General features: G+C 39.1%; 1 protein-coding gene across 2 annotated transcripts in view; it reads left to right on the forward strand.

Moving 5' to 3' along the window:
• The window catches only part of ADK (adenosine kinase), a 507,044-nt gene that overhangs the window by 21,513 nt on the left and 459,928 nt on the right, over positions 1 to 25,603 (forward strand). The window contains exons 1-2 of one of the 2 annotated variants that reach the window (XM_021699550.1): positions 451 to 638; positions 20,870 to 20,944. In XM_021699550.1, coding sequence (XP_021555225.1) covers positions 625 to 638; positions 20,870 to 20,944 — 89 coding nt within the window. In that variant the 5' untranslated portion in view covers positions 451 to 624. Of the gene's footprint in view, positions 1 to 450; positions 639 to 20,869; positions 20,945 to 25,603 lie in introns of those variants that run through there. The other variant, XM_021699549.2, reaches the window with a different exon arrangement.

Below are 25,603 nucleotides of genomic sequence, written 5' to 3' on the forward strand. Positions count from 1 at the left end.
GTTGCCACGCATTCGATTTTCCCCGGGCTGAGGTTTTCCCAGAAGGTTGCTGCTTTTCTTCTGCAGATGGGTTTTCCAGGCTGTTAAACCCCATCCCCACAGACTGCCCTGACAGCGTCCCTGTCCCAAGTCCTGTTAAAGCGACCTGAGCTTGCAGAGGTAGACCGTGGCCATGTGACTGACAGACCCGTTGCCAGTTGGGGCGGCCATTTTTGAGGCGGGCACCCAACCTCCTGCCCCATAAGCCGGGAAGAGGGGGAACCTCGTTACCAAGACTCAAGATGGCCACCGCGCCCGCTAGCCACTGCGCTAGCCAGCGCGCCAGGGAGCGGACACGAGACACGCGGGCGGCTCGCCTCGGCCGGAGGCGCCCCGGGCTCATCTCCGGCCGCCGGCCGTGGGCGGAGCGCCCGCCCCCTCCCGGCGCGACCAATCAGCGCGTGGGGCCGGCTCGGCCGGGGCCGCCGGCGTGCGGGGTGTGTGAGGACGCGCTCCCGGTCGCCGAGTGCCTGAGCAGAGGAGCAGTTGCCGTGGTACCTGCTGCTGCTCTTGCCGCTGCTGCTGCCGGTGCGGACGCAAAGCATCTGAGGCGAGCGCTGGTGCGTGGGGCAGGAAAGTGAAGCCATGACGTCCATCAGGTAATGAGAGAGGGTGGCAGCCTAAAGTGCTCGCCTGCTGGGCGTTAGCCTCCCGACTGCTGAGAACTGTCGCCCCTTCTCTTGAGTGGTCTGCAACCTCCCCGTGGCACGGGTCCCCCTCACGATGGAGGTTCTCTCTGCACTTTTCATTTGGTCATTGCTGCTCTCAGAAGTTTTTGGGTCTCTTGCACATGGCGGAGCCCTGTAACTAGCCGCACCGCTGAGGTGACCCTCGCCCAGATCCCAGGGCTTGAAGCTTGCTTGTGTGTGTAGTGGTGGATTTCTCATGAAAAAAATGCAGCTGCCTTTTCCCCCCCCAGGGGTGACCCAGCGCCTGAGGAAGTGTGACGTGGACCGTGTGTGGCTATGCCTGCATGCCATGCCTTCTGACAACTTCGTTGATGGCCGTGAGCAGACCAGCATATTTGGCCCTGCTCTGATGCAGATACATAGCCCCTAAGTTGCGAAATTGTGTGTCCCTAAAATGTTTGCTTATGACTGGAATTCGTATTCTGGCTCCCCAAGGTACCATCTGTTTACCCACTTGGATCTGAGAGTTACAAGTGAAATGACTTTTGTGAGATAGTAGGTATATAATGAGAGCCATGAACTGGAGACTTAACCCCAATTGCTCTTCCAGAGTTGTGAAGCTTCGGTTTTTTTGTTTGTTTTGTTTTCTTAATGGTGACAGCTTAAGGGGCTGCTCCACTTTGTGCAGGTAGCATTGACTGAATGTTTAACTATGCTAATGCGACTGTTTATAAAAAGAGACAAATTGCTTTATTTACCCAGTGTTCTGAACTGCCTCTTTTAAAGTAGACCTTGGCGTTCATTGTGCCAGGGAAAGGGAGGCTCTAGCACAAATTGAAGAGAATAAACTAAATTAATTTTTGGCTTGTGAGCTGCCAACAGTCTAAGCCCTGATGATATCTCAGTGGCAATTTTGACTATATAATATTCAAGAGATGACTTGGAAACCTAATCCTCAGGTAAGATAAGGTAAGATGCAACTGTGCTGAACTCGGATACAGTTTCTTTCTTAAATTATATAATTTTATACTAACATAGACAAAGAATATTTACCTCATTATGCAGAAGGAGAAATCCAGGTGCTAAAACTTGGAGACCTACTTGGAAAGGTTTCACAGTAAGTTATATTGGGATGTGGGAGTCTAGCTTTTAATGCTAAGAGTGTTTTCGGATGAATTAACACCATGCTGTCAAACCAAGTTAATCTCCCCTCACCTCACTCCCACTTCCATTCCCATCCTTGCAGCCTGCTGCTAATTAGGAGTGTGGGTCAAATACTTTCTATGTTAAGAATCAGTTCTTATGTGGACTCAGTCTTAATTGACCATTAGACAATGGTCCTGACTGCTCTTCAGTGGAGAAACACAAATCTAAAGCATCTGTTGCTTGGCAAGTGACAACCGGATGGGTGTTTTAATGTAGGGGTTGAATTGGCTGTTGTGTTCAAGACTGAATTAAAGGTTGACATCAGCCTTATTTGACTTACGGAAGAAGGATTGATAATTGCTAATAGTTAAATTTTATGGTTGTTTCTTTAGATGTTCGTTTGTATTTTACATAGTCTTGAATTACAATGATGACCCCCTAATTTTTAAAATTTTTTTAAAGATTTTATTTATAAATATAATTTAATACTATATATATAATATAAATATATATATAATATAAATATAATTTAATAATATTTATTTATTAGTTGACAGAGAGAGAGAGAGAGCGTGCACAAGCAGTGGGAGCGGCAGGGAGAGGGAGAAGCAGGCTCTCCCTGAGCAGGGAGCCCGACGTGGGGCTCAATCCCAGGACCCTAGGATCACTGACTGAGCCACCCAGTCACTCCGACCCCCCAAAATTTCTTATATGTTATCTAAACCAGATACCACATTTGCACCTGAGGAAACAGACCAAGAAAAGTTGTGCGAAATCATTTAGTGGCAGTTAGGAATTGAATACAGACGTTCATGATGTAGTGCACTGCATGATGCTTTTATAGAAACAATATACTTTAATTTCCTGAAAAAGCTGCTTCTATGGACAAAAATTGTCAAGTATTGTGAGAAACAATTATAGCAACTCTCTTTTGCTTTTCTTTAGTCCTCTAAGGAATTTGATAACTTAGAACTTGCGTTCATGAGTAGGCAGGGAGACTACTGAAGTTGAAGCAACTCTCTATATGTGGTCGCATTTTTGAATGAGTTGGTAATCCTACAGATACCAGCCACTTTCCACTGAAGACTGCATTCAGTGAATTTTGTCAGTTTTAGTTTTCACAAACATGGTATTAGGCTTGTTCCCATTTTGTGCCTAGTCTAACAGTAGCCCAAAGTTAGGTATTATTGACCAGCTTTTACTGGTGAGGAGAGTGATACAGATCACAAAATTATCCAAATCTGACTTTATGTCCAATGTTGTTTTTTACACCATACTTAAAATAATTGTTGCTAAATACAGTAATATGTAAGTCTTTGCAATGACAGAATGTAAGATGGAAACCAGTGAGGACTAGTGGTCAGCATACCTGGGTTCTAACTGAATCATTTTTCTTGAGTTCACTGATTTTCCTTTCCTTTTCTTCTCTGGACATTTGTTTAATGAAATATTCAGTGATAATGATACTAATATGTATCCCACAGTGTTGTTAGGTAGGTATGAAAGTGCTTTTAAATTTTAAGGCATTTTATAAATGCAGTGTTCTCTCATTAAAGCAATTTGAATCTCTTAGAGAAAGTGTTGTCTGAAAAAAGTTTAAATTTTAAATTTTTAAATAGGAAGCAAACTTACCCATCTGATTCCCTCCCTCATTTTACATTTCAAGAAACTGAATCTAAGAGATACTGCGATTTGTTTAAGCTCAACCCAATAGTTGCATATCTTGAACTAGAATCCAGATCTCTATAGACACCTGGTTCAATGCCCTTTACAATTTAGCATTCAGCTATTAGGAATTCATAAATAATGATTTAAATCAAAAGCATTTTTTAAAAAACTTAAGATCTTTTAATGAAATTGGCTGGAGATACTATCTTTTTGACTTATTTGTATTCTGCTCTGCTGCATCATTATTGATGAAGTCTAAATTTACAGCCTCTAAAACCAATAATCCTTGAAGAATAACTTTTGTCTTTTGTTATATGTATATCAGATTCCAACTGGTCTTTATTTGGGAAATGATAGAACATATTTGATAAATTGATGCTCTTGTCATTTTTAATTGGCCCAATAGGAAAGTTGATGCTTGAGTTAAATTCAGGAGACATCGAAAGATGTGCAGTGTTAGGACTAGATGAGAATCTTAGAGGGTGTTCAGTTGGTTAAGCGTCTGCCTTTGGCTTAGGTCATGATCTGGGGGGGTCCCTGGATCAAGTCTGGCATTGGGCTCCCTGCTCAGTGGGGAGTCTGCTTCTCCTTCTCCCTCTGCCCCTCTCCCTGTTCCTGCTCTCTTTCTCTCTCTCAATTAAATAAATAAAAAATCTTTAAAAAAAAAAGAAAGAATCTTAGAGGGCATTTTACCCTTTTCCTTTCTCTATACTGGACCTTGAGTCTCAAAGTGAAGGGTATGTCCTAGTTAGGCAGTGGTAGAGCTTAAGATAGAACTTAGGTCTTCTGACTCCTACTTTATGTACTTTTCACTGAGCAACACTGTTTCAAAATACTGTTGTGAATATTGCCTTGTTTTCCTAACATCAGTGCCTATACTGGTTTTGGACATTGGTTTAGAACTTGATTTTGTGCCAGGAAGACTAGGAAAATGAGGTAGGGAGACAGGGAGAGTGTTTGCTATAGAGCTAAGGAACCCTATTCTTTGGCCTGTCCAGACAGGTCTGATTTGGTCTGTTCTGGGACTTGACATGACTGTGCCCTACATGATGATTCTGGAACTACTTTTGTGGGTTAGGCCTACATTGGAAAATCATGTGGGCTGTGGGTTGGGTCCTAGGGTATTTTTCTTGTAACAGTCAAGACTTTTGAGATGCATCCAGTAAGATCTGCCAAGCCACAACATTCATATGGAGACTAAAATGTGGCTAAGATTGAAACTGCCTTGCTTTGTTGAGTTAGTTTCTTTGGAGCCTTTAAATAGAATTTTCAGACTCATTGCAGGACCTGTGTCTTTTATAAGAATTGTAAATTTCAGATTACTATGCAAACTTTTTTATGCTATGGGACTTCTTAGGCAAATGAGCTTTTTAAAATAAAATGAAATTCTTTTATTTATGAAATATTCTGAAGAATGAAAACAGAAATCATTCTCATACAGAACTGTGCAATGTTGGGATGCCTGGGTAGTTCAGTCGATTAAGCATCTGCCTTCGGCTAAGGTCATGATCCCAGGGTCCTGGGATCGAGTCCCACATTAGGCTCCTTGCTCAGCAGGGAATCTGCTTCTCCCTCAGCCTGCCGCTCCCCCTGCTTGTGCGTGCGCTCTGTTTCTCTCTCTGACAAATAAATAAATAAAATCTTAAAAAAAAAAAAGAACTGTGCAGTGTTGTCAGTTGTTAATGCTCATATTTGTAAATAGGTCATCTTTGTTTGAAAAAGCATACAAGGTTTTCTAACTACAAATCTTTTCAGCCACAGTATTGCTACAATAAGAACTGTCAAAAGATAGAAGGGAACCAAAATGATTGCCTAGACTGTTTGAATGTTAACCCTTTCCTGTCACATTGGTTAATGATCTTGTTTCTTTACCTCTTCATGCCTACTCAGTTTTAAATTATTTAAAAAATACTATAATAACACATAAGTATGGATTTTTATTTTCAAATATCAAAGCTGGCTTATAAATAGGATGACCGTATGTCCCAGTTTGCCCAGGACAGTCCTGGATCATGCTAGTTATCTTGGCATAATTATTAATAGCTCTTCCTTTATTCTCAAATGTGTCCCATTTGGGTAATAAATTATCTGGTCAGCTCCTTGTGCACTGTAATAATTTTGTTGTAGTAGATTTGAAATAGAACCATAAGATCATAGAATATTAGTCTATATTTTGTCTAGGTTTGGGTATTTTTCATCGGTCAGACATTTTTATTGTACTGAGAGTTCTGGATGTCCAGATGTAGTATATAAAACATGAAAGCACATGATTTGAAGTTGGGAATCATTTATTTGTTGTCTGACTTCTGACAGGTTATAAAACCTTTCTGGGGTGCCTGGGTGGCTCAGTTGGTTAAGCGACTGCCTTTGGCTCAGGTCATGATCCCGGGGTCCTGGGATCCAGAGTCCTGCATTGGGCTCCCCCTGCTCTGCGGGGAGTCTGCTTTTCCCTCTGCCTACCACTCCCCCTGCTTGTGTGCGTGCGCTCTCTCTCTCTCTGTGTATATCAAATAAATAAATAAAATCTTTTAAAAAAAATAAAACCATCCTGAACCTCTTATTTCTGTTAGATAGAGATAATTGCAATACCTACCCAATGGGGCTATTGTGAGGATTTAAAGACAATAACATTAAAAAAATGACAGTAACATAAAAATGTTTAAGCTACAAATTATACGTGTTAGTCATGTCACATATGTACTTCTGAAAATTGAATTTAAAATGAACAGTTTTGGAGTGCCTGGCTGGCTTAGTCGGAAGAACGTGTGACTCTGGATCTCGGGGTCCTGAGTTCATGTTGGGTGTAGAGATAACTAAAAGAATTAAATAAAATGAACAATTTTATCTAGTTTAAGGGAACTTACTATTTAACAGAGCATAGACTATCTTTTATAAGTGTTTTACTGTAATGGGCAGCAGGGAATTAATAATAGTTGAAGATATATATGGAGATTTTTGGGGTGGGGACGGCTGAAATTGTCAACATTATTTGTATGACGGAAAGAATGATCCTTTAGGAAGCAAAAAAACAGATGAAGCTGGATGGAGGGAAGAGATTTTTTTTTTTTTTGGTCAAAAAGAGATTTATTACTTGAGATGCCTGGGTGGCTCAGTCGGTTAAGTGTCTGCTTTTGGCTCAGGTCATGATCCCAGGGTCCTGGGATCGAGTTCCGCATTGGGCTCCTTGCTCAATGGGGAGCCTGCTCCTCCTCCTGCCTGCCGCTCCCCCCTGCTTGTGCTCTCTGTCTCTCTCTTTCTGACAAATAAATAAAATCTTAAAAAAAAAAAGATTTACTACATAAGTTAGTGTCTCATTAGTAGGGAAGACTATAAACTTCTAATTTTTTGTAAAAAAAAAAGTTTTATTAAATCAGTTACCTTATCAGAAATCATTTTCTTGAGTGTGCAAGAAGGCATATTCAGAATACAAATGCAAGAATTGGCCTTACAGAGCCTAAGGGACATAAATATTTCTTTATTCACTTGGCTAGTGAAAAAAAATGTCAGTGATATAATTTCCATATAGTAAAATCACAGATCCGAAGTTCACTGAATTTTGAATATGAATATATATATATTTATTTATTTGTATAAATACAACTCAGGTCAATATATAAAACATGTTCATTTCCCCTTCCTCTTTTCGATCAATCCTACTCCCTCTCCTATCCGGGCAACCATTTTCTGATTTCTATCGGTAGATATTGGTTTGCATGTTGTAGAACTTCATATACATGAAATTATACAGTAAGTATTATTTGTGTCTATTTACTTTTATCTGATTACTTTTGTTCAATAATTATTTTGAGATTCATCCATTTTGATGTGTATGTCAGTAGTTTGTTCCTTTTCATTGCTGAGTAATATTCCATTATATGGAGATAGTAACAGCCTGTTGGTGGACTTTGAGTTGTTTCTAGTTTTTGGTTATTATAAATAAAGTTGCTATGAACATTTTTTTAAGCCTTTGTATGGACTTGTGTAAATACCTAAGTGTGGAATTGCTGTGTCCTAGGATAGATGTCTATTTACCTTTAGAAACCACCAAGCTTTTTCAAAATGGAAAACTGAACACATTCCACATTCCTACTAGTGGTGTTATGAAACTTCCAGATATTCCATATTCTTTTTTTTTTTTTTTTAAGATTTCATTTATTTATTTGAGAGAGAGAAAGCACAAGCTGGGAGGAGGGGCAGAGGGAGAGAAAGAAGCAGACTTCTCTGCTGAGCAGGGAGCCAAACACGGGGCTCCATCCCAGGATCCAGGACCTGAGCTGAAGGCAGACACTTAACCATCTGAGCCACTCACGCGCCTCCAAGTTATTCCATATTCTTAACAATGTTTGGCATTTTTTTATTTAGCCATTCTGGTGGGTTTGTAGTTGTATTTCATGGTTTTAGTTTTCAGTGCCTTGATGACTAATGATGTTGTGATTATATACCATTTGCTTATCTTTTCTTTTGAACTGTCAGTTTAAGTCTTTTAACCTACAGTTTGGTTTTTTTTTTTTCATGTTGTTGCTGATTTGTAGTTCTCTTTATATACTGGACACAGTTTTTCAAATTTTACACACACACACACACACACTCTCACACACATACTTCGATATGTTTGCAGATGTTTTCTCCACACTTTGAGCCATGTCTTTCCATTTTAGTATCTTTTGGGAGCAGAAGTTTTAAATTTTGATGAAGTCAAATTAATAGATTTGATTTATTTTATGATTATTACCTGTTGTGTTCTTAGAAGTCTTTCCTTATCCTTGTCACAAAATTGTGTAACTATTCTGTTACGTTTTCTTCTAGAAGTTTTAGAGTTTTATTTTTATTTTTTTTAGACAAAATTACTTAGGAAATATTTTATTGTACAAAATTTCCATTTGTTGTGTATAGTGAAAAGCATGGCAAAACAACTTTTGTTAATCCATTTTCTTTGAGATTTTTTGTGAAAAGATTTATTTTCTAATACATCCTCAGATAATATAACTTTTTATATAGTTGTTTAACAGTTGTGTTGGTAATAAATGTCTTGTGACATAAGGTATAAAACTGAAAAAAGATTTAGAAAAAGCACAGGGGGAAGACCACTGCCAAAGAGTAATCTCCACGAACTTGGCATTTTCCACTGCAAGGCAGATGCTGTGGGGTCATCACACTGTAAACATGGTTTGATTATCTGAAGCCATTTGTTAAGATACTCAACAAGACCTAATGCATCTGGGATATTGTCTCCTTCTGAAACAAATTTCAGCAGAACCACCATTGGGATTTCTTTTTTTAAATATTATTTTGACAGAGACACAGCGAGAGAGGGAACACAAGCAGAGGGAGTGGGAGAGGGAGAAGCAGGCTTCCCGCTGAGCAGGGAGCCTGATGTGGGGCTCCATCCAAGGACTCTGGGATCATGACCTGAGCCGAAGGCAGACACATAACGACTGAGCCACCCAGGTGCCCCCACCATTGGGATTTCTTTAGAACATCTGCGAAGCTGTAGATCATTAGGGTGATATGAATGCTTGAAAGAACAATAACTGGCACAGTTACTACTTTTCACCCAGGAAAGCAGTTTTTCACAGAATGGCTTTAATTATAATTAATAAAAATTGATCTTAACTGAAGAGCCACTAGCTTCTTTGAAGGCAATGGATATATTTCAGCATTTATACTGAGTTCTGTTCAGTTTTCTTCTGCAGTTGCATATGGATTGTTTCCAACCATTGGCACAAGACAATCGGTATAGAAGTAAACATTCTTACACATAGTGTAGAAATAATCAAATCCATTGCAAGCTGTCCGATATTTCCAACTGATACTGCTGGCATTAGGAAAGTGTAGCCCATGAGTTCAGGGACTGACTCTCCACACGGAACGACTATGGCCCCACAGAAGTGGGAGAACAGGGTGAGCGCGGGCGCAAAGGCGAAACCGCGAGCGCAGCGCCACGGGGATGCGCTGGAGTCCCTAGAGCCTCTAGCGACCACTTTTATAGTCTTAGCTTTCACATTTACATCTGTGATCCATCTTAAACTATCTTCTTGCTGTGGTCTAAGAGTTTCTTGAAAGAGTCCTCAGTCAGTTGATTAGATTGGTGTAGGTTTTTTCCAGGACTCACTATTTTGATCCATTGATCTGTTTGTATATTGTTAGGCTAGTACCACACTGTCATAATGTAGCTTTGTATGATTGGTATTTTTTCTTTACCTTTTTCATAGAATTCAGTAATGAAGCTATCTGGGCCTGGAATGTTTTTTGGGTAAAAGGATAGAAGATTTTAAAATTTTTAAAAAAAGATTTATTTTAGAGAGAGAGAGAGAGAAAGAGAGCCTGCGGGTATGTGAGTAGGGGGGAGGGGCAGAGGGAGAGAAAGAGAAAGAATCCTCAAGCGGACTCCCCGCTGAGCTCAGAGCCCAACATGGGGGCTCAGTCCCAGGACCCTGAGATTATGACCTGAGTCGAAATCGAGAGCAGGCTGCTTAATCGACTGAGTCACCCAGGTGCTCCAATTTCTCCACATTCTTGCCAATGCTTGTTACTGTCTCCCAATCTTTGCTGAGTGCTGTGTGTGCTTGTAGAAGCATATGTTTCACACTCAGGCAGGCTTACAACTCTGCCATAACCTTTATTTCCTGCTTGTGCAGAGGCTTATGGCTCAGAGATGATTGCTTAGGACCTTTCAGGTTTTTCTTGAGCATGCCACAGCTCTGGGCACATGTACATGGCCTTCTAGATTCTCAGGAATATTCAGAACTTTTCAGAACCCTTTATGGATATTTCATGCCCCCACTTTTCCTTTTAAGTTTTTCGGTTAGCTTTTTGTTTGGGCCAACTGCTTCAGAAGCTGGGATGTTAAACGATTGCAGCTGATTGTTTTTGACAAATTCCCCTGGGGAAAAGGCTGTTAGAGCTGGGCAAGCTCTGAGGTCAAATAAGAAGCCTCAGGAATGGGGTTTTTCAGGGGACTGCCTGTAAGCTCAAATAATAGCAGTTCTCTGAAAATAGGGCTTTGAAAGAGCTCCAGTCCTCTTCTGACCCCTCCAGTAGCTGCTAGGCTCCTGGTTTTCAATGTGTGTGTGTGATTTTGCTTTTTAAAGCTACCATGGAGCTGGGAAGAGGGGGATGGGGATAGGGCAAGTTAAAATGGCACAAAGCTTGCTGTTTTTAATGGTATTTGGCCTTTTTTTTTAATGCTCCCCAGATTGTTGTAAGCCCTTGGTTAATATTTAGAGTTCTGAAAAAGTTGATTTTGACTTTTTTTTTGGATGTCTTGTTGCTTTAATGGAAGAGATGGTCTTTGGAGGCTCTTATTTGTCATAATGTCACCCCAATTGTCTTTTAAAACATTTTTAATATACTCTTCCTTTCTTTTGAAATACATTAAGACTCACATAAGTTGCAGAAGTAGTACAGAGAGTTCCTGTGCACTCTTCTTCACCCAACTTTCCTTATTAATACAGGACTCTTAAGTTGACTACAGATGTTACTAGAATGTTACCAGTTTTTCCACACACTGTTTTTTACTGGCCAGGTGGTGGTGGTGTATAGTTCCCTAAAATTTTATCATGTCCAGATTAGTGTAACCATTAACTCAGGGTCCTAGACTGTTCTGTCACCACAAAGAAACTGTTTTGTGTTATCCCTTTATGTTCACCCCCTCCCCTCAAGGCCTGGCAACTACTAATCTGTTCTTTTTTTTTTTTTTTTTTTTGGTGAGAGAGAGAATGAGAGAGAGCATGAGAGGGAGGAGGGTCAGAGGGAGAAGCAGACTCCCTGCTCAGCAGGGAGCCTGATGTGGGACTCGATCCTGGGACTCCAGGATCATGACCTGAGCCGAAGGCAGTCGCTTAACCACCTGAGCCACCCAGACGCCCCTAATCTGTTCTTTAGCAATATAATTTTGTCACTTTGAGATTGTTATATAAATGGAATCATACAGTATGTAACACATAGATATGGCTTTTATTTTCACTTGGCATGTGTCTTTGAGATACATCCAAATTATATCATAGTTCATTTCTTTTTATTATTCCATGTTCACCTATTGTATTGGTGTACTACAATTTGTTTACGTACTAACTTGTTGAAGGACATTTGGTCATTTCCAGTTTTTTTTTTTATTATTACAGATAAAGCTGTTGTGAACATTTGTGTACAGGTTTTTGTGCGAACTTAAGTTTTCATTTTTCTAGGATAAATGTACAATACTGTGATTCCTTCCTTATTTTTGTCTTTTGCCAATTACTAAAGGAGGGGTGTTAAGACTGTGCATTTGTCTAATTTGTTTCTCTCAATTTTTTTTCCCCAAGTTTTTTGAAGCCATTTATTTTCTTTTCTTTTTTTTTTTTTTGTTTTTTGTTTTTTGTTTTTTTTTTTAAAGATTTTATTTATTTATTTGAGAGAGAGAGAATGAGAGACAGAGAGCATGAGAAGGAGGAGGGTCAGAGGGAGAAGCAGACTCCCTGCTCAGCGGGAAGCCTGCTTCTCCCTCTCCCACTCTCCCTGCTTGTGTTCCCTCTCTCGCTGTGTCTCTCTCTGTCAAATAAATAAAATCTTTAAAAAAAAAAAAAAAGTCTACCGAGTTTTAAAGTCTTTACAGCATAGGGAATATAGTTGATGGTATTGTAGTAGCATTGTATGGTGACAGTTGGTAGCTACACTTGTGCACATAACGTAATGTATAGAGTTGTTAAATCTCTGTTTTGTACAGCTAAAACTAATGTAACATTGCATGTCAGCTATACTTTAATAAAGTCTACCTGTATGATACTAATATAGCCACTGCAGTTTTCTTATAATTAGTGTTTGCATAGAATATCTTTCTATTCAATCTTTTATTTTCAAACTCTCTATGCCTTTATATGCAAAGTGTATCTCTAGCAAATTATGTTTAATTTGTTTTTCTAAAATTTTTAGCTATTTATTTAGAGAGAGCGTATGCAAGCGAGGCGGGGAGGGGCAGAGGAAAGGGAGAGAGAGAATCCCAAGCAGATCCTGCACTGAGCACGGAGCCTGATGCGGGGCTCCATCCCATGACCCTGAGATCACCATTGTGCCAAAATCAAGAGTTGGATGCCCAACCAACTGAGCCCCTAGGTGCCCCATTTAGTTTTTAATCCAGTGTGACAGTCTTTATCTTTTAATTGGGAGTGTTTATCCATTTACATTTAATATAATTACTAATACGGTTGGGTTTTAGTATACCATCCTTTTGTTTTCCATTATCCTTTATGTTGTTTTGTCTTTCCTGCCACCTTTTCTAAGTTGAGTATGTTGTAGTTTTTCATTTTATATCCTCTATTAGATTTTGTTGTATTTTTTTTTTAAGATTTTATTTATTTAATTGAGAGAGTGAGAGTGACAGAGCATGAGCGGGGACGGAGGGAGAGGGAGAAGCAGACTCCCCTGCTGAGTGGGGAGCCTGATGCGGGTTTTGATCCCAGGACCCTGGGATCATGACCTGAGCCGAAGGCAGATGCTTCACCGACTGAGCCACTCAGGTGCCCCTTTTTGTATTACTGTTTAGTGATTGCTCTAGGGAGCACAATGTTCCTTTTTAACTTATCACAACCTATCTTGAATTAGTGTTCTGTCATTTCACTGTTAAAAAAGTTTATCAAAGAACTTACAGAACCTAGGGGGAGAGAATGAATAAAACTTTGGGAGGACGGACAGCAGTACTTAACACAGAACTCCAGAAGCTATCATTCATACTGTGAACATCACCCTCTGGAGTTGTGCAGGGGACAACTTGTGCACCTTTACATGGGAACCTTTCAGTATGAGTTGGGCAGAGAATAATATCTGAAAGAGGTGTCATATGAGAAATTTTAAAAAGATGAATGGGAATTTGCCAGGCAAAAGAAGTAGGGGAAGGACTGCAGTCAGTTTTTTCAGGAACAGTGAAGTATTATGATTAGCAAATAGATGATGTATATATTAAAATGGTGAGAGATAAAGTTAGGCACCATATTTCAGTGATTTTAATATGCACATTTCTTCCCATTTTAATATCCCTGAAATTAGCATGTATTTTATAACTGATTGTGTTTTGTCAATCACCATGAAAAGTTGGAATATATATTACAGTTCAGGGCATATTAGATTTGATGAAATACGGTAGGTTCCAGCTAGATTCAATGTCATGTATGTTAAAAAGGCTAAGTCTTTTAGATTTTATCCTATATATAATTGGAAGCTAGGCTGACTTTAAGTAGAAAAATACAATAGATTGTTTAAATAATGTAATTCGGGTGATACTGTATAGAATTTATATATACAGGTACAATGTGTGGGCTTTTCAACACCACCAAGCAGTTAACTCTGTTTGGCCATTTATTGTGGCCAAATAATTAGTAATATATGAATTTAGGCCTAATTAAAAGCAATGCCAGTGGGATGTTGTGGAGGTTCCTGGTATAAGAACTGTTCAATAAAACTGAGAAAATGCAGTTACTGGTAAGATGGTGCTTGGTGGTGGAAAGAGAAATCACATATAAAGCTGAGGTTTCTGGATTTAAAGAGACGATGATTGGTAGAACAGTTAAGGACACTCTTTATTGGGTGCCTGGGTGGCTTAGTCGTTAAGCGTCTGCCTTTGGCTCAGGTCATGATCCCAGGGTCCTGGGATCGAGCCCGCATCCCCGCATGGGGCTCCCTGCTCAGCACTTCTCCCTCTGCCACTCCCCCTGCTTGTGTTCCCTCTCTCGCTGTGTCTCTCTCTGTCAAATAAATACATAAAATCTTAAAAAAAAAAGACACTCTTTATCAGTATTTATTCTGGCATGATAGTGCAACTAAACATTTTTGCTAGCCAGAGGGCTGATAACATTAATTTATCAAAAGCCTAGACAAATTATTCTCAGGAACTCTTACTCTGATATCTGTGTTAGTGCATAAAATTTGTTAGCTGTCGAACAAAATAATAATTATAGGACAGGTTTATGTTGCTGGGGTTCTAAATTATGAGGAATTTGAAAATGACTGACCAAAAAAACATTATTCAGTATCTTTCATCTTAGCATCCATTCCAGGAAAAAGACATTGATAACATTTGGAACAAAATAGTAATCCCAGTATGCTTACATCTAGTAGAACAAGATCACAATAAATGCTTACTTATGTAGGTTCTTTGCCATTTAAGAAGTGTAATGCTTGTCTTAGTGTGTACTGGCCTGGACACTAGTTTGTACGCGTTTGTATTTAAGAAACTGGCCATTTTGAAGAATTAATGTTTTTAGCAGAGTTTTAATTTGTCATATTAGAATGAAGTCATATTAATGATACAATGATGGAGAGTAGTTTAAAGTATTTGCTTTTGGAAATAATTGTATAGTTTTTTAAGTAATCTCTATCCCCAACATGGGACTCAACTCACAACCCCAAGATCAAGAGTTGTGCGTTCTACCAACCGAGCCAGCGAGGTGCCCCAAGAAATAATTGTATAATTTTAACATAGAAACGTCTTATGTGCTACTTTCCCATTATGTCCCCACCTCTTAGACTAGCCATTGTTGCTGCAACAGGTTCCACACAGGCTTTGGACAATTATGGCCTAATAGCATTTCTTGTTAGGGCCCATGCTTTGTACTTCTTGTAATGGGAGAGAGTAGTCACTGTATACATTGTATAAATTCTCTCTCTTTTGTCCTTTAGACGGAGATCTCTGAATCACATTTTAAAAGTTTTCCTGAAAAGTTTGAGCCACAGTCACCTGTAGTGATGGGATGGAGCAATATCATTTCTCATCATGGCCAACTCAGTAACATCTTCGTAGACTTTTCCTTTTTCTTGTTTCACTCCCTCATCTCTCACTTCTGCTTTCGGGAATCACTTTTCAAATAAGGGCCTTGTTTATAAGCCCTTGTCTCAGGCTCTGCTTTTGGGAGAACCTAGCCTAAGATACTATTTTATTTCTTTTGAATGTTTTCCTTTTTATTATGTTTTTAATGTATACTTGTTTATTGTTACCTGTTTATCATAAAGTATAAAGCCAAATGGAAGAGATGCATAGGGCAGGTACAATGTGTGGGTTTTCCAACACCACCAAGCAGTTAACTCTATTCTGACACTATCTACATGGAGATAGCGTTAGATGCCACAAGTTAAGGGCTCAGTCCTACAAGACTGTCCCCTCCCACACTTCAGATTCCAGTCACAAGTCCAGGTTATTGTCTGTACTTCTTATTTTTTTTTAAGATTTTATTTATTTATTTTAGAGAATGAGCTGGCATGCGAGTTGGGAGGAGGAGCAGAGGGGGAGGGGAGGGAGGGAGGACAGATCTCAAGCAGACTCCATGCTGAGTAAGGAGTCCAGTGGGGGGCTTGACCTCACGACCCTGACGTCATGACCTGAGCTGAAACCAAGAGTTGGATGCTTAACCAGCTGAGCCACCCAGGTGCCCCTATTATCTGTACTCCTGTCCAACCAGTTACAGATCAGAGATTCCCATGACCCCCTCCTTGGTTTCAATAATTTGCCAGGGTGGTTCACAGAACTCAGAGAAGCATTTTAGTTAGTAGATTACGGTTTATTGTTGTCAGATAACAAAACTAAAACAATTTGGTAACAGCTTGATGTCCTTTATTCAAAGGAAAACTGCATGGATTCAGGGAGTACAGTGCCTTACAAGCAGTGGAGTACTCCTCCCAAGGGATTTTGGGCAAGAGTGTGTTTTATAGAGTATTAAAAGGGGCATCTTGGGAATGGTGTGATTGACTAGGGTTGCATATCTGACCTTATTTAGAAAGATCAAGGAACAAGGAAATAAATATAGAGTTGGCTCGTGTAAGGGGAGTAGCTAACCGGATATACTACATTTCTGGTCAATTGGACCATTTACACGAACACAAAAGTTTAGTTTGCTGATGAGGCACTCTGGGCAGGAGATGGCTCCATCTTGGGCCTAGAAATTTATTTTAACATTATAAAAGGATTTAACTGAGGAGCACCCAGAAGGAAGAGATGCATAAGTCAATATGTGGGAAAGGACAGGTGGTTCCATGCTCTGTGGATGAGCCACTTTCACCAAATCTCCACAGATACTCACCTGGAAGCTCTCTAAAACTCATCCTTTTGGGTTTATATGGAGGCTTCATTACAAAGGCACAGTTGATTAAATGGTTGATGATGGAACTAAGTCTCCAGCCCCTATCCCCTCCCTGGAGGTGGGGGTGGGACTGAAAATTCTAATCCTCTAGTCACCTGAGATTCTCCCCGCCCCCCCCATCCTTAGGGTACGGTGTTGTTTTCCAAAAGTAGCCTCATTAACATAACAAAACACCTTTATCCCAGTCTTCCAGAAATGCTAAAGTTTTAAGGAGCTCTTTGCCAGGGACCAGGATGAAGGCCAAGTATGCATTTCTTATTCTAAACCACAATATCACAAAATGGTATAGGAGTGGGGAAATGAACTTCCATGGGCAGTGCGACCCTCCCAATAGTTGTGTTCACCAACCTAGAAACTTCTACACCATCTTAATTTATTATGTTTTTAAGATTTATGTTAAAATTTTGATTGGCATCTTCTGTTACATTTATTGAGTTCTGTTTGGGGAAGTAGTCTACATGTACAGTTCAAGAATTACAAATAACTGGGGCGCCTGGGTGGCTCAGGCGTTAAGCGTCTGCCTTCAGCTCAGGTCATGATCCCAGGGTCCTGGGATCGAGCCCCGCATCGGGCTCCCTGCTCCGCGGGAAGCCTGCTTCTCCCTCTCCCGCTCCCCCCGCTTGTGTTCCCTCTCTCGCTGTGTCTCTCTCTGTCAAATAAATAAAATCTTAAAGAAAAAAAAAAGAATTACAAATAACTATAAGTTAAGACACAAAGCAGCATCTATATGTGAATTAGTGGAATTTATTTAAATATATGGAACTACTATTACCATTTATTGGACATATACAAAGAAAATGGCAAATGTTGGCTGAACATACTTTTTCAAGCCCCCTGTTTCAATAACAGTAGAAGTAAAATCCATATAACCCTCCCCATGGAGGGAAGGAAAAGAAATCCAAGAGATCTGCCTGAGAATAAGTTAAGACTTTATCCTAAGAGGAACTTAATGGAACATGGATTTGTAATGCAAATATTAACAATCTTGTCTATACTATGGCTTTATAATAAAAATGAATTACAAAATAAAGCGAATTCACAAAATGAAATGCAATTTATATCTGTTAGTATTAGAAAATGAATCTGAGATTGGAATCAACAAAATAGCTAACCTACATGTAATTGAAAAGTCCAAAGAGGGTATAGGTTTCAGGTGAAGCTTAATTGGTCCAGCAACTTCATCGATGATCCAGTTTCTTTGTTTTTCTGTTCTGCCCTCTGTGATGTCAGATTTATCCCAAAGCAGCCCACCAAGGGACCTTGAGGTACTAAAGGTGCCAGTACCTTCTGCATTTATATCTACTCAGAAGGAAGATAGTTTGTTTGTATGTGAGCACTCCTAAAAAAAAATCTTGGGGTCCATTTTGATTTGACTGGCTTAGGTTACATGCCTATCTCTGATCAATAAGGGTAGAGAAATATATTGTGCTGATTGGTTTTGGCTTTCGTGTGCCTCAAGGTTAAGCTAATCAGACTCTCACTGTCCCATGAACTGGGGTGGATCAATTTCATCTAGATCTCTTGAACGAGGAAATTTGGGGTGAAAGTAGGAGGATGACAAGGAATAGATGACAAGCACACAATTCTAGTTTATTATGAGAATGGCTTCAAATGACCTTAACTGAATTGTAATATTGTTTGGCAATAACAAGGCAAAGGTTATTCTTTAATTAATAAATAATAAAAGAACAAGCTATCAGTTAAATTTTTTCCCAATAATTATTATTATTTTTAAAGATTTTATTTATTTGAGAGAGTGAGAGAGAGAGGGAGCATGGCGGGCGGGGAGGGGCAGAGGGAGAAACAGACTCTACGCTGAGCAGGGAGCCTAATGCAGGGCTGCACCCCAGGACCCTAGGATCATGACCTGAGCCAAAGGCAGATGCTTAACCAACTGAGCCACCCAAGTGTGCCCCATCATTATTCTTAATAATATATAAAAAATTACTTCCAGTCTTAAATTTGAGTGATTCAGTCCCAGCATTTTCTTGTTCTTTGCGTAAATGTATTCTTGTCCATTTGCATTCAGGAAAAAAAAGGTTTTGCTAGACAAATAAGTTTAGGAATATAAGTTTAAACAGGGTTCTGTGATTCAGGGTGCTCATCTTTTCCCTCATTCTAATTTGACTATAGAAACCTTAAGCCCGGGACGCCTGGGTGGCTCAGATGGTTAAGCATCTGCCTTTGGCTCAGGTCATGATCCCAGAGTCCTGGGATTGAGTACTGCATCAGGCTCCTTACTCAGCGGGGAGGCTGCTGCTCCCCCTGCTTGTGCTCTCTCTCTCTCTCTCTCTCTCAAATAAAGAAATAAAATCCTAAAAAAAAAAAAGCAACCTTAGGCCCAGAGAGGGTATACTGACTTATTAATAGTATACTAAATTTTCAAATGGAGTACAATGGAGGTGTTCAAAGGATTGACTTCTGAAAAAGAAATGTCACACATATAGCCCTTAAAACCGAGAGGGGACAAGTTGGGGTGGAGAGATTGACATGAAGGTAGCAAGATACTTTGTGGTGTTAGAAATCTGCCCTATCTTGATTCTGGTGGTAGTTTGATGACTGTGTATATTGAACCAAACACTAAAAAATTAAAAAAACTGAATAAAAAGAAACAGCCAGGCATCCCAGTAACACCCCATACTTTTTTAAAAAATCAAGTTAGAGTTTTTATTGTTTGAGTAACAATACATAAATCAGAGAAGTTTTCTAATAAAATGATCATCGAGTTTACTGTATCTGCCTGTTGATCCTTTATCTCCTAAGCACTTATTTTCTTTTTCTGTTAAATTTTTATTCTGATTACAAATACAACTTAAGTCTGAATAGATAAATGTATTTTATTTTAACTCTCCCCCAATCAGCTTTCTTTAAAAAGAAAAAAGGGACAAATAACTTTGTATATTCAGCCATAGTTGCCCAATCTGTGTTTTATTTTATTTTTTATTTTTTTAAAGATTTTTATTTATTTATTTGAGAGAGAGAGGGAGAGAGCCCGAGCAGTGGGGGAGGGACAGAGGGAGAGGGAGAAGCAGACTCTCTGCTGAGCAGAGAGCCTGATGCTGGGCCATCCCAGAACCCTGGGATCATGACCTGAGCCGAAGGCAGTTGCTTAACCAACTGAGCCACCCAGGTGCCCCAAATCTGTTGTTTTAATATGATACTGTAATTCAGTCTTCTGAATCACGATAGACTATAATTATAGGTTATATCCCATTCTCTTAAACTCTGGGGTACCAGTCCTATTGATATTACTGATCTCCAAATGGTGAGGATAGTAACTGGTGTGGAGGCAACTGCAAGAGATCTTCAGCAAACTGGAGATCAGTGGGAAATTACACAGAAGCAAATTTCATTGAAAAACCTAGAAGGATTCCTCCTATCAAGGCTGACCGAACAATGGCCACTGGTCCATTGCTTGCTGTCAGTTGGGCTTCCGTTTAAGGCATCACTTGCGGTGGAGTTCTAGCTTTTCCTTGGTTTTGATCAATACTGTGATCATTGTGAAAACAGACTTCAAAGTTTGTTAAATGTAATTAAAAATTATACCATTTTTGATACCCATTGGGCAGGTCTCACCACAGTCATTCCCAGCTTGTTCAAGGATAGGGCTCTTGGCTGGACTCCTATAGGACTTTCTGCAACCTCCCCAATAACTTTTGTTAGTTCGGTATCTTACTAGCTAGAAAAGAGTTAATTATCTGTCATATTTGTTGAGTATAGAACTTTGTTATGATGGACCCCTTAAATAAAACATTGAAATTAATTAGCTTCAGTGATTAGCTGTTGAATATTATGAAAAAAGATCACAGGATCTGGTTTCCTCTATTTCATCCAATTTAAAAGCCATCATCCTTTTTATTTTTTTATTTATTTTTTATTTTTTAAAGATTTTTATTTATTTATTTGACAGAGAGAGAGGGAACATAAGCAGGGGGAGTGGGAGTGGGAGAAGCAGGCTTCCCGCTGAACAGGGAGCCCGATGCGGGGCTCGATACGGGGCTCGATCCCAGAACCTGGGGATCATGACCTGAGCAGAAGGCAGACACTTAACGACTGAGCTACTCAGGCGCCCCAGTCATCATCCTTTCTAAATGGCTTGTGCTACTCTAAAATGCTACCTGAAATGTAAAAGGCAAATCAAAGGTTTAATAAACTAGTATGTTATGTTTATTTTCAAGGTAAAATGAAGATATTTATTTTTATATTTGTATGCATTTTATACATCAACTTACTTTCAGAAGTATTTCTAATTTATGCTTGCATTTTTGTGTTTTTTTTTTTTAGTGAAAATATTCTCTTTGGAATGGGAAATCCTCTTCTTGACATCACTGCTGTAGTGGATAAGGATTTCCTTGATAAGTAAGTATTAAATTCTTCATATGTACTATGTGAAACTTACTATTTTTTTTAAGATTTTATTTATTTGACAGAGCACAGGCAGGGGGTGAGTGGCAGGCAGAGGGAGAGGGAGAAGCAGACTCTCCGCTGAGCAGGGAGCCCGACGTGGGGCTCAATCCCAGGACACTGGGATCATGACCTGAGCTGAAGGCAGATGCTTAACCGACTGAGCCATCCACACGCCCCACTATGTGAACCTTATATCTAAAGAAAAACTAGTGAAAACTTTGTACTTCAGCACCTTCAGTTGGAGGAAAACTCAGGAAATTTGAACTCATTAATAGCAAGTTGCACTATCATTATTTGTTGAGTAATTGACCACAATTTTCCCTGGGAAAACTTTAGGTACATTTGTTCAATCCTGTTGCCTGTTTCACTTGAAATTTAGTTTTTATTCTGTGCAAGGAAGAAGTATATATGATTTACCTAATGATTTAATTCCCCAATTTTTAGATTGCTGTCAGTGAACTACATCTGTCGTGGTACTATAACATAAATGGGAGAAAAAATAGGATTAGAGAGGACAAGAAGAATATGCAGGACATAATTCAGAGGCCAGGAATCTATACTATTTCTCCCTTAATAGTAACTTTTGATGTTTTTAACTTAGCTGGGAAATCAGTTTGTGTTTATTTTTCTGGTTGTCTGACACCATTTGGTACAAGGAAAAAATTGAGTAGTAAAAAAAGGATTAATGATGAGAAAGCAAGTTCTGTGCCCAAGGGCATCCACTTAAAAAAAAAAAAATGAGGTAAAGTTCACTTAAAATTTATAATTTTAACAATTTTAAAGTGTGTAATTCAGTGAGTGCCAGTACGTTTGCAGTGTTGTACAGTGTTCTACAGCCATCACCGCTAATTCCAGGACATTTTCGTCACCCCAGAAAGAAAACTGCACCCGATAAGCAGTCATTTCACTGTCCCTGACTGCCCTTCCCCATCTCTGCCCTGTGCCCTGGTCTCCTGGGAGCCACCATTCTCCTTTCTGTTTCTGTGGATTTGCTTATTCTGGACATTTTATTTCATATAAATGGAAACATATAGTATGTGACCTTTTGTGTCTGTCTTATTTCACTTAGCATGATGTTATGATGTTTTTCAAGGTTCATCCAAGCTGTAGCATGTGTCAGTACTTTATTCCTTTTATGGCAGAATGATATTCCATTGTGTAATTGTGGTCAATTACTCAACAAATACTGATAGTGCAACTTGCTGTTAATGAGTTTAAATTTCCTGAGTTTTCCTCCAACTGAAGGTGCTGAAGTACAAAGTTTTCACTACTTTTTCTTTAGATATAAGGTTCACATAGTGGGGCGTGTGGATGGCTCAGTTGGTTAAGCATCTGGATATATATATATCCATATATATATATATATATATATATACACCCACACACATACTTTATCCTTTCATTGATTGATGGACATTTAGGTTGTTTCCTTTTCTGGCTATTGTGAATCAAGCTTCTGTGAACATTTGTGTACGAGTTTTGTGTGGACATATGTTTTTATTTCTTTAAGATACATACATTGGAGTGGAATTGACGAGTATGGTAGTTCTTTGTTGAACTTTTTGAGGAACTACCTAACTTTTCTACACTGGTTGCACCCTTTTGCATTCCTACCAGTGTTATATGTGAATTCCATTTTCTTGCCAAAACTTGTTCTTTTCTTTTATTTATTCACTTATTTTTAAAGATTGTATTTTGGGGGGTTGCCTGGCTGGCTTGGTCGGTGGAGCCTGCGACTCTTGAGCTCAGGGTTGTAGGTTTGAGCCCCACGTTGGGTGTAGAGGTTATTTAAAAAATAAAATCTTTTTTGATAGTTTCCTTTGATGCACAAAAGTTTATCTATTTTTTCTTTTGTTGCTTGTGGCTTTGCTGTTGTATCTGAGAATTTATTTTAAATCCAAGGTCACAAAGATTCATGAGTATGTTTTCTTCTAAGAGTTTTATAGTTTTAGCACTTAAATTTAGGTGTTTGATCTGTTTTAATTTTTTTTTTTTTAAGATTTTATTTATTTATTTGACAGAGACATAGCGAGAGAGGGAACACAAGCAGGGGGAGTGAGAGAGGGAGAAGCAGGCCTCCCGCCGAGCAGGGATCCCGATGTGGGGCTCGATCCTAGGACCCTGGGACCATGACCTGAGCCGAAGGCAGATACTTAACGACTGAGCCACCCCGGTGCCCCTGATCTGTTTTAATTTTTGTATAAGATGCATGTTAAAGGTTCTGTTGATTCTTTTGCATGGAAATCTGGTTGTCCCAGCATCATTTTTTTTTTTTAATTTTTTAAAGATTTTATTTATTTATTTGACAGAGAGAGACACAGCGAGAGAGAGAGCACAAGCAGGGGGAGTGGGAGAGGGAGAAGCAGGCTTCCCGCGGAGCAGGGAGCCTGATGTGGGGCTCGATCCCAGGATCCTGGGATCATGATCTGAGCTGAAGGCAGACGCTTAACTGACCGAGCCACCCAGGCGCTCCCCAGCATCATTTCTTGAAGAGACTATTTTTTTTCCCATTGAATGCTCTTGGTACTCTTTTTTTTAAAAGACTTTATTTATTTGACAGAGAGAGAGAGAGACAGTGAGAGAGGGAACACAAGCAAGGGGAGTGGGAGAGAGAGAAGCAGGCTTCCCACTGAGCAGGGAGCCCGATGCGGGGCTCGATCCCAGGACCCCGGGATCATGACCTGAGCCCAAGGCAGACGCGTAACGACTGAGCCACCCAGGTGCCCCTGCTCTTCGTACTCTTGATGAAAATCAGTTGCACATAGACTTGTGGGTTAATTTCTGGATCCCCAATTCTATTCCATTGATCTGTATGTCTGTCCTTTAGCTAGTACCACATTGTTTTGATTATTGTAGCATTGTAGGAAGTTTTGAAGTAGTTAGGTTAGGGAAAAGCCTACTAATAAGTAACATAACACTTAATGGTGAAAGACTGAATAATTTCCCCTAAGATGAGGAACAATTCAAGGATGTTGACTCTTACCATTTCAAAATGTATGCAGTGGTCCTAAAGATTCTAATTGGGGCAATCAGGAAAGAAGAAATAAAAGACATGTAGAATATTTAATGAAATCTACAAAAAGTTACTACTGAGTTCAAGAACGATTGTAAAGCTAATAATTTTCAGTTATCAATTTTACAGTAAAATTTTATAATCAAATTTACAGTAACTAAAATGGTGATACCACCATAAACATATTATTGGCATAGAATAAAAAATCTGGAAAAAGACCCATATGCAAATGGACAACTGATTTTTGACAAAGGTACAAGGCAGTTCAGTAGAGAAAGGATTGTCTCTTGAAGACCTGGTGCTGGAACAATTGAATATCCACATGCAAAAAACCCCAACTTGGATCCATATTTTGCACCGTATATAAAATTAACTGATAAAACTAAATGTCACACCTAAAACTATAAAGCTTCTGGATGATAACACAGGAGAAAATCTTTCTGACTATGGTTTAAGCCATGATTTCTTATATATAACACCAGGAGCATGTTCTATAAAAGAAAAAATTGATGATTTGGACTTCATCTAAATGAAAAATTTCTGCTACTGGAAAGGCACTGTTAGGGGAATGAAAGGACAAACTACAGGCTGGGAGAAAATCTTTGCAAAGCATATGTCTCACAAAGGACCACTGATCAGAATATATAAAGAACTCTCAAAACTCAATCAGAAAAGAAACAACCAAATTAAAAAATGTGCAAGAGATACGTCATATATGGATGACAAGCACATGAAAAGATACTCAAACTCTTTTTGTATTAGGGAAATGCAAAATAAAGCCGTGGTGAAATACTACCACACATTTGTTAGAATGGCTAAAATTTTATAATTGAGCATACCAGATGTTGACCAGGATGTAGAGAAACTGGAACCTTCTACTCAGGAGAATGTAAAAAGCTGCAATGAGTTCGATAGTCTTAAAAAGTTAAATGTACATCAACTATTTGATCCAGCTGTTCTGTTCTTAAGTATTTATCCAACCGAAGTGACAGCATATGTCCATATAGAAACCTATTCACTAATGTTCATGGTAACTTTGTTTTTAATAGCCAAAATCTGGACGTTACCTAAATATCAGCAGGTGACTCATTAACCTGATTGTTCACCCATACAGTGGAATACTAGTCAGAAATGAAAAAACAATGGAGTATTGACTGGATGAAACTCAGAATAGTTGTGTTGTGTTCATTGAAAGAAGCCAGACAAGGATACTGTATGATTCCATTTATATGAGATTATAGAAAATGCAATTTAATCTGTAGTGATAGAGAAAGCAGATCATTTGTTTCATATGCATGGGACAGAGTGTGGTGGAACATGGGAAGGAGAGATTATAAGGGGTATGTTCATTATCTTGATTTTGTGATCATTTCATGAATATAGATATGTATCAAAACTTATTAAAATATATATGGTGTATTATATGTCAGTTATACCTCAGAGCTTTATAAACAAAACAATAATATAAAAATAAAATCAATTGAATGTGAATTCATGAGCCTGAAGTTAGAGCTCCTTCATTTGCTTAGTGTGAGATGTTTTGTTCAGGAAGTCAACTTGTTAATAGTCACTATTTAAAAAAATGGCATATAAAAATA

The sequence above is a fragment of the Neomonachus schauinslandi genome, chromosome 6 (assembly GCF_002201575.2).
Source record: "Neomonachus schauinslandi chromosome 6, ASM220157v2, whole genome shotgun sequence".
Classification (NCBI taxonomy): domain Eukaryota; kingdom Metazoa; phylum Chordata; class Mammalia; order Carnivora; family Phocidae; genus Neomonachus; species Neomonachus schauinslandi.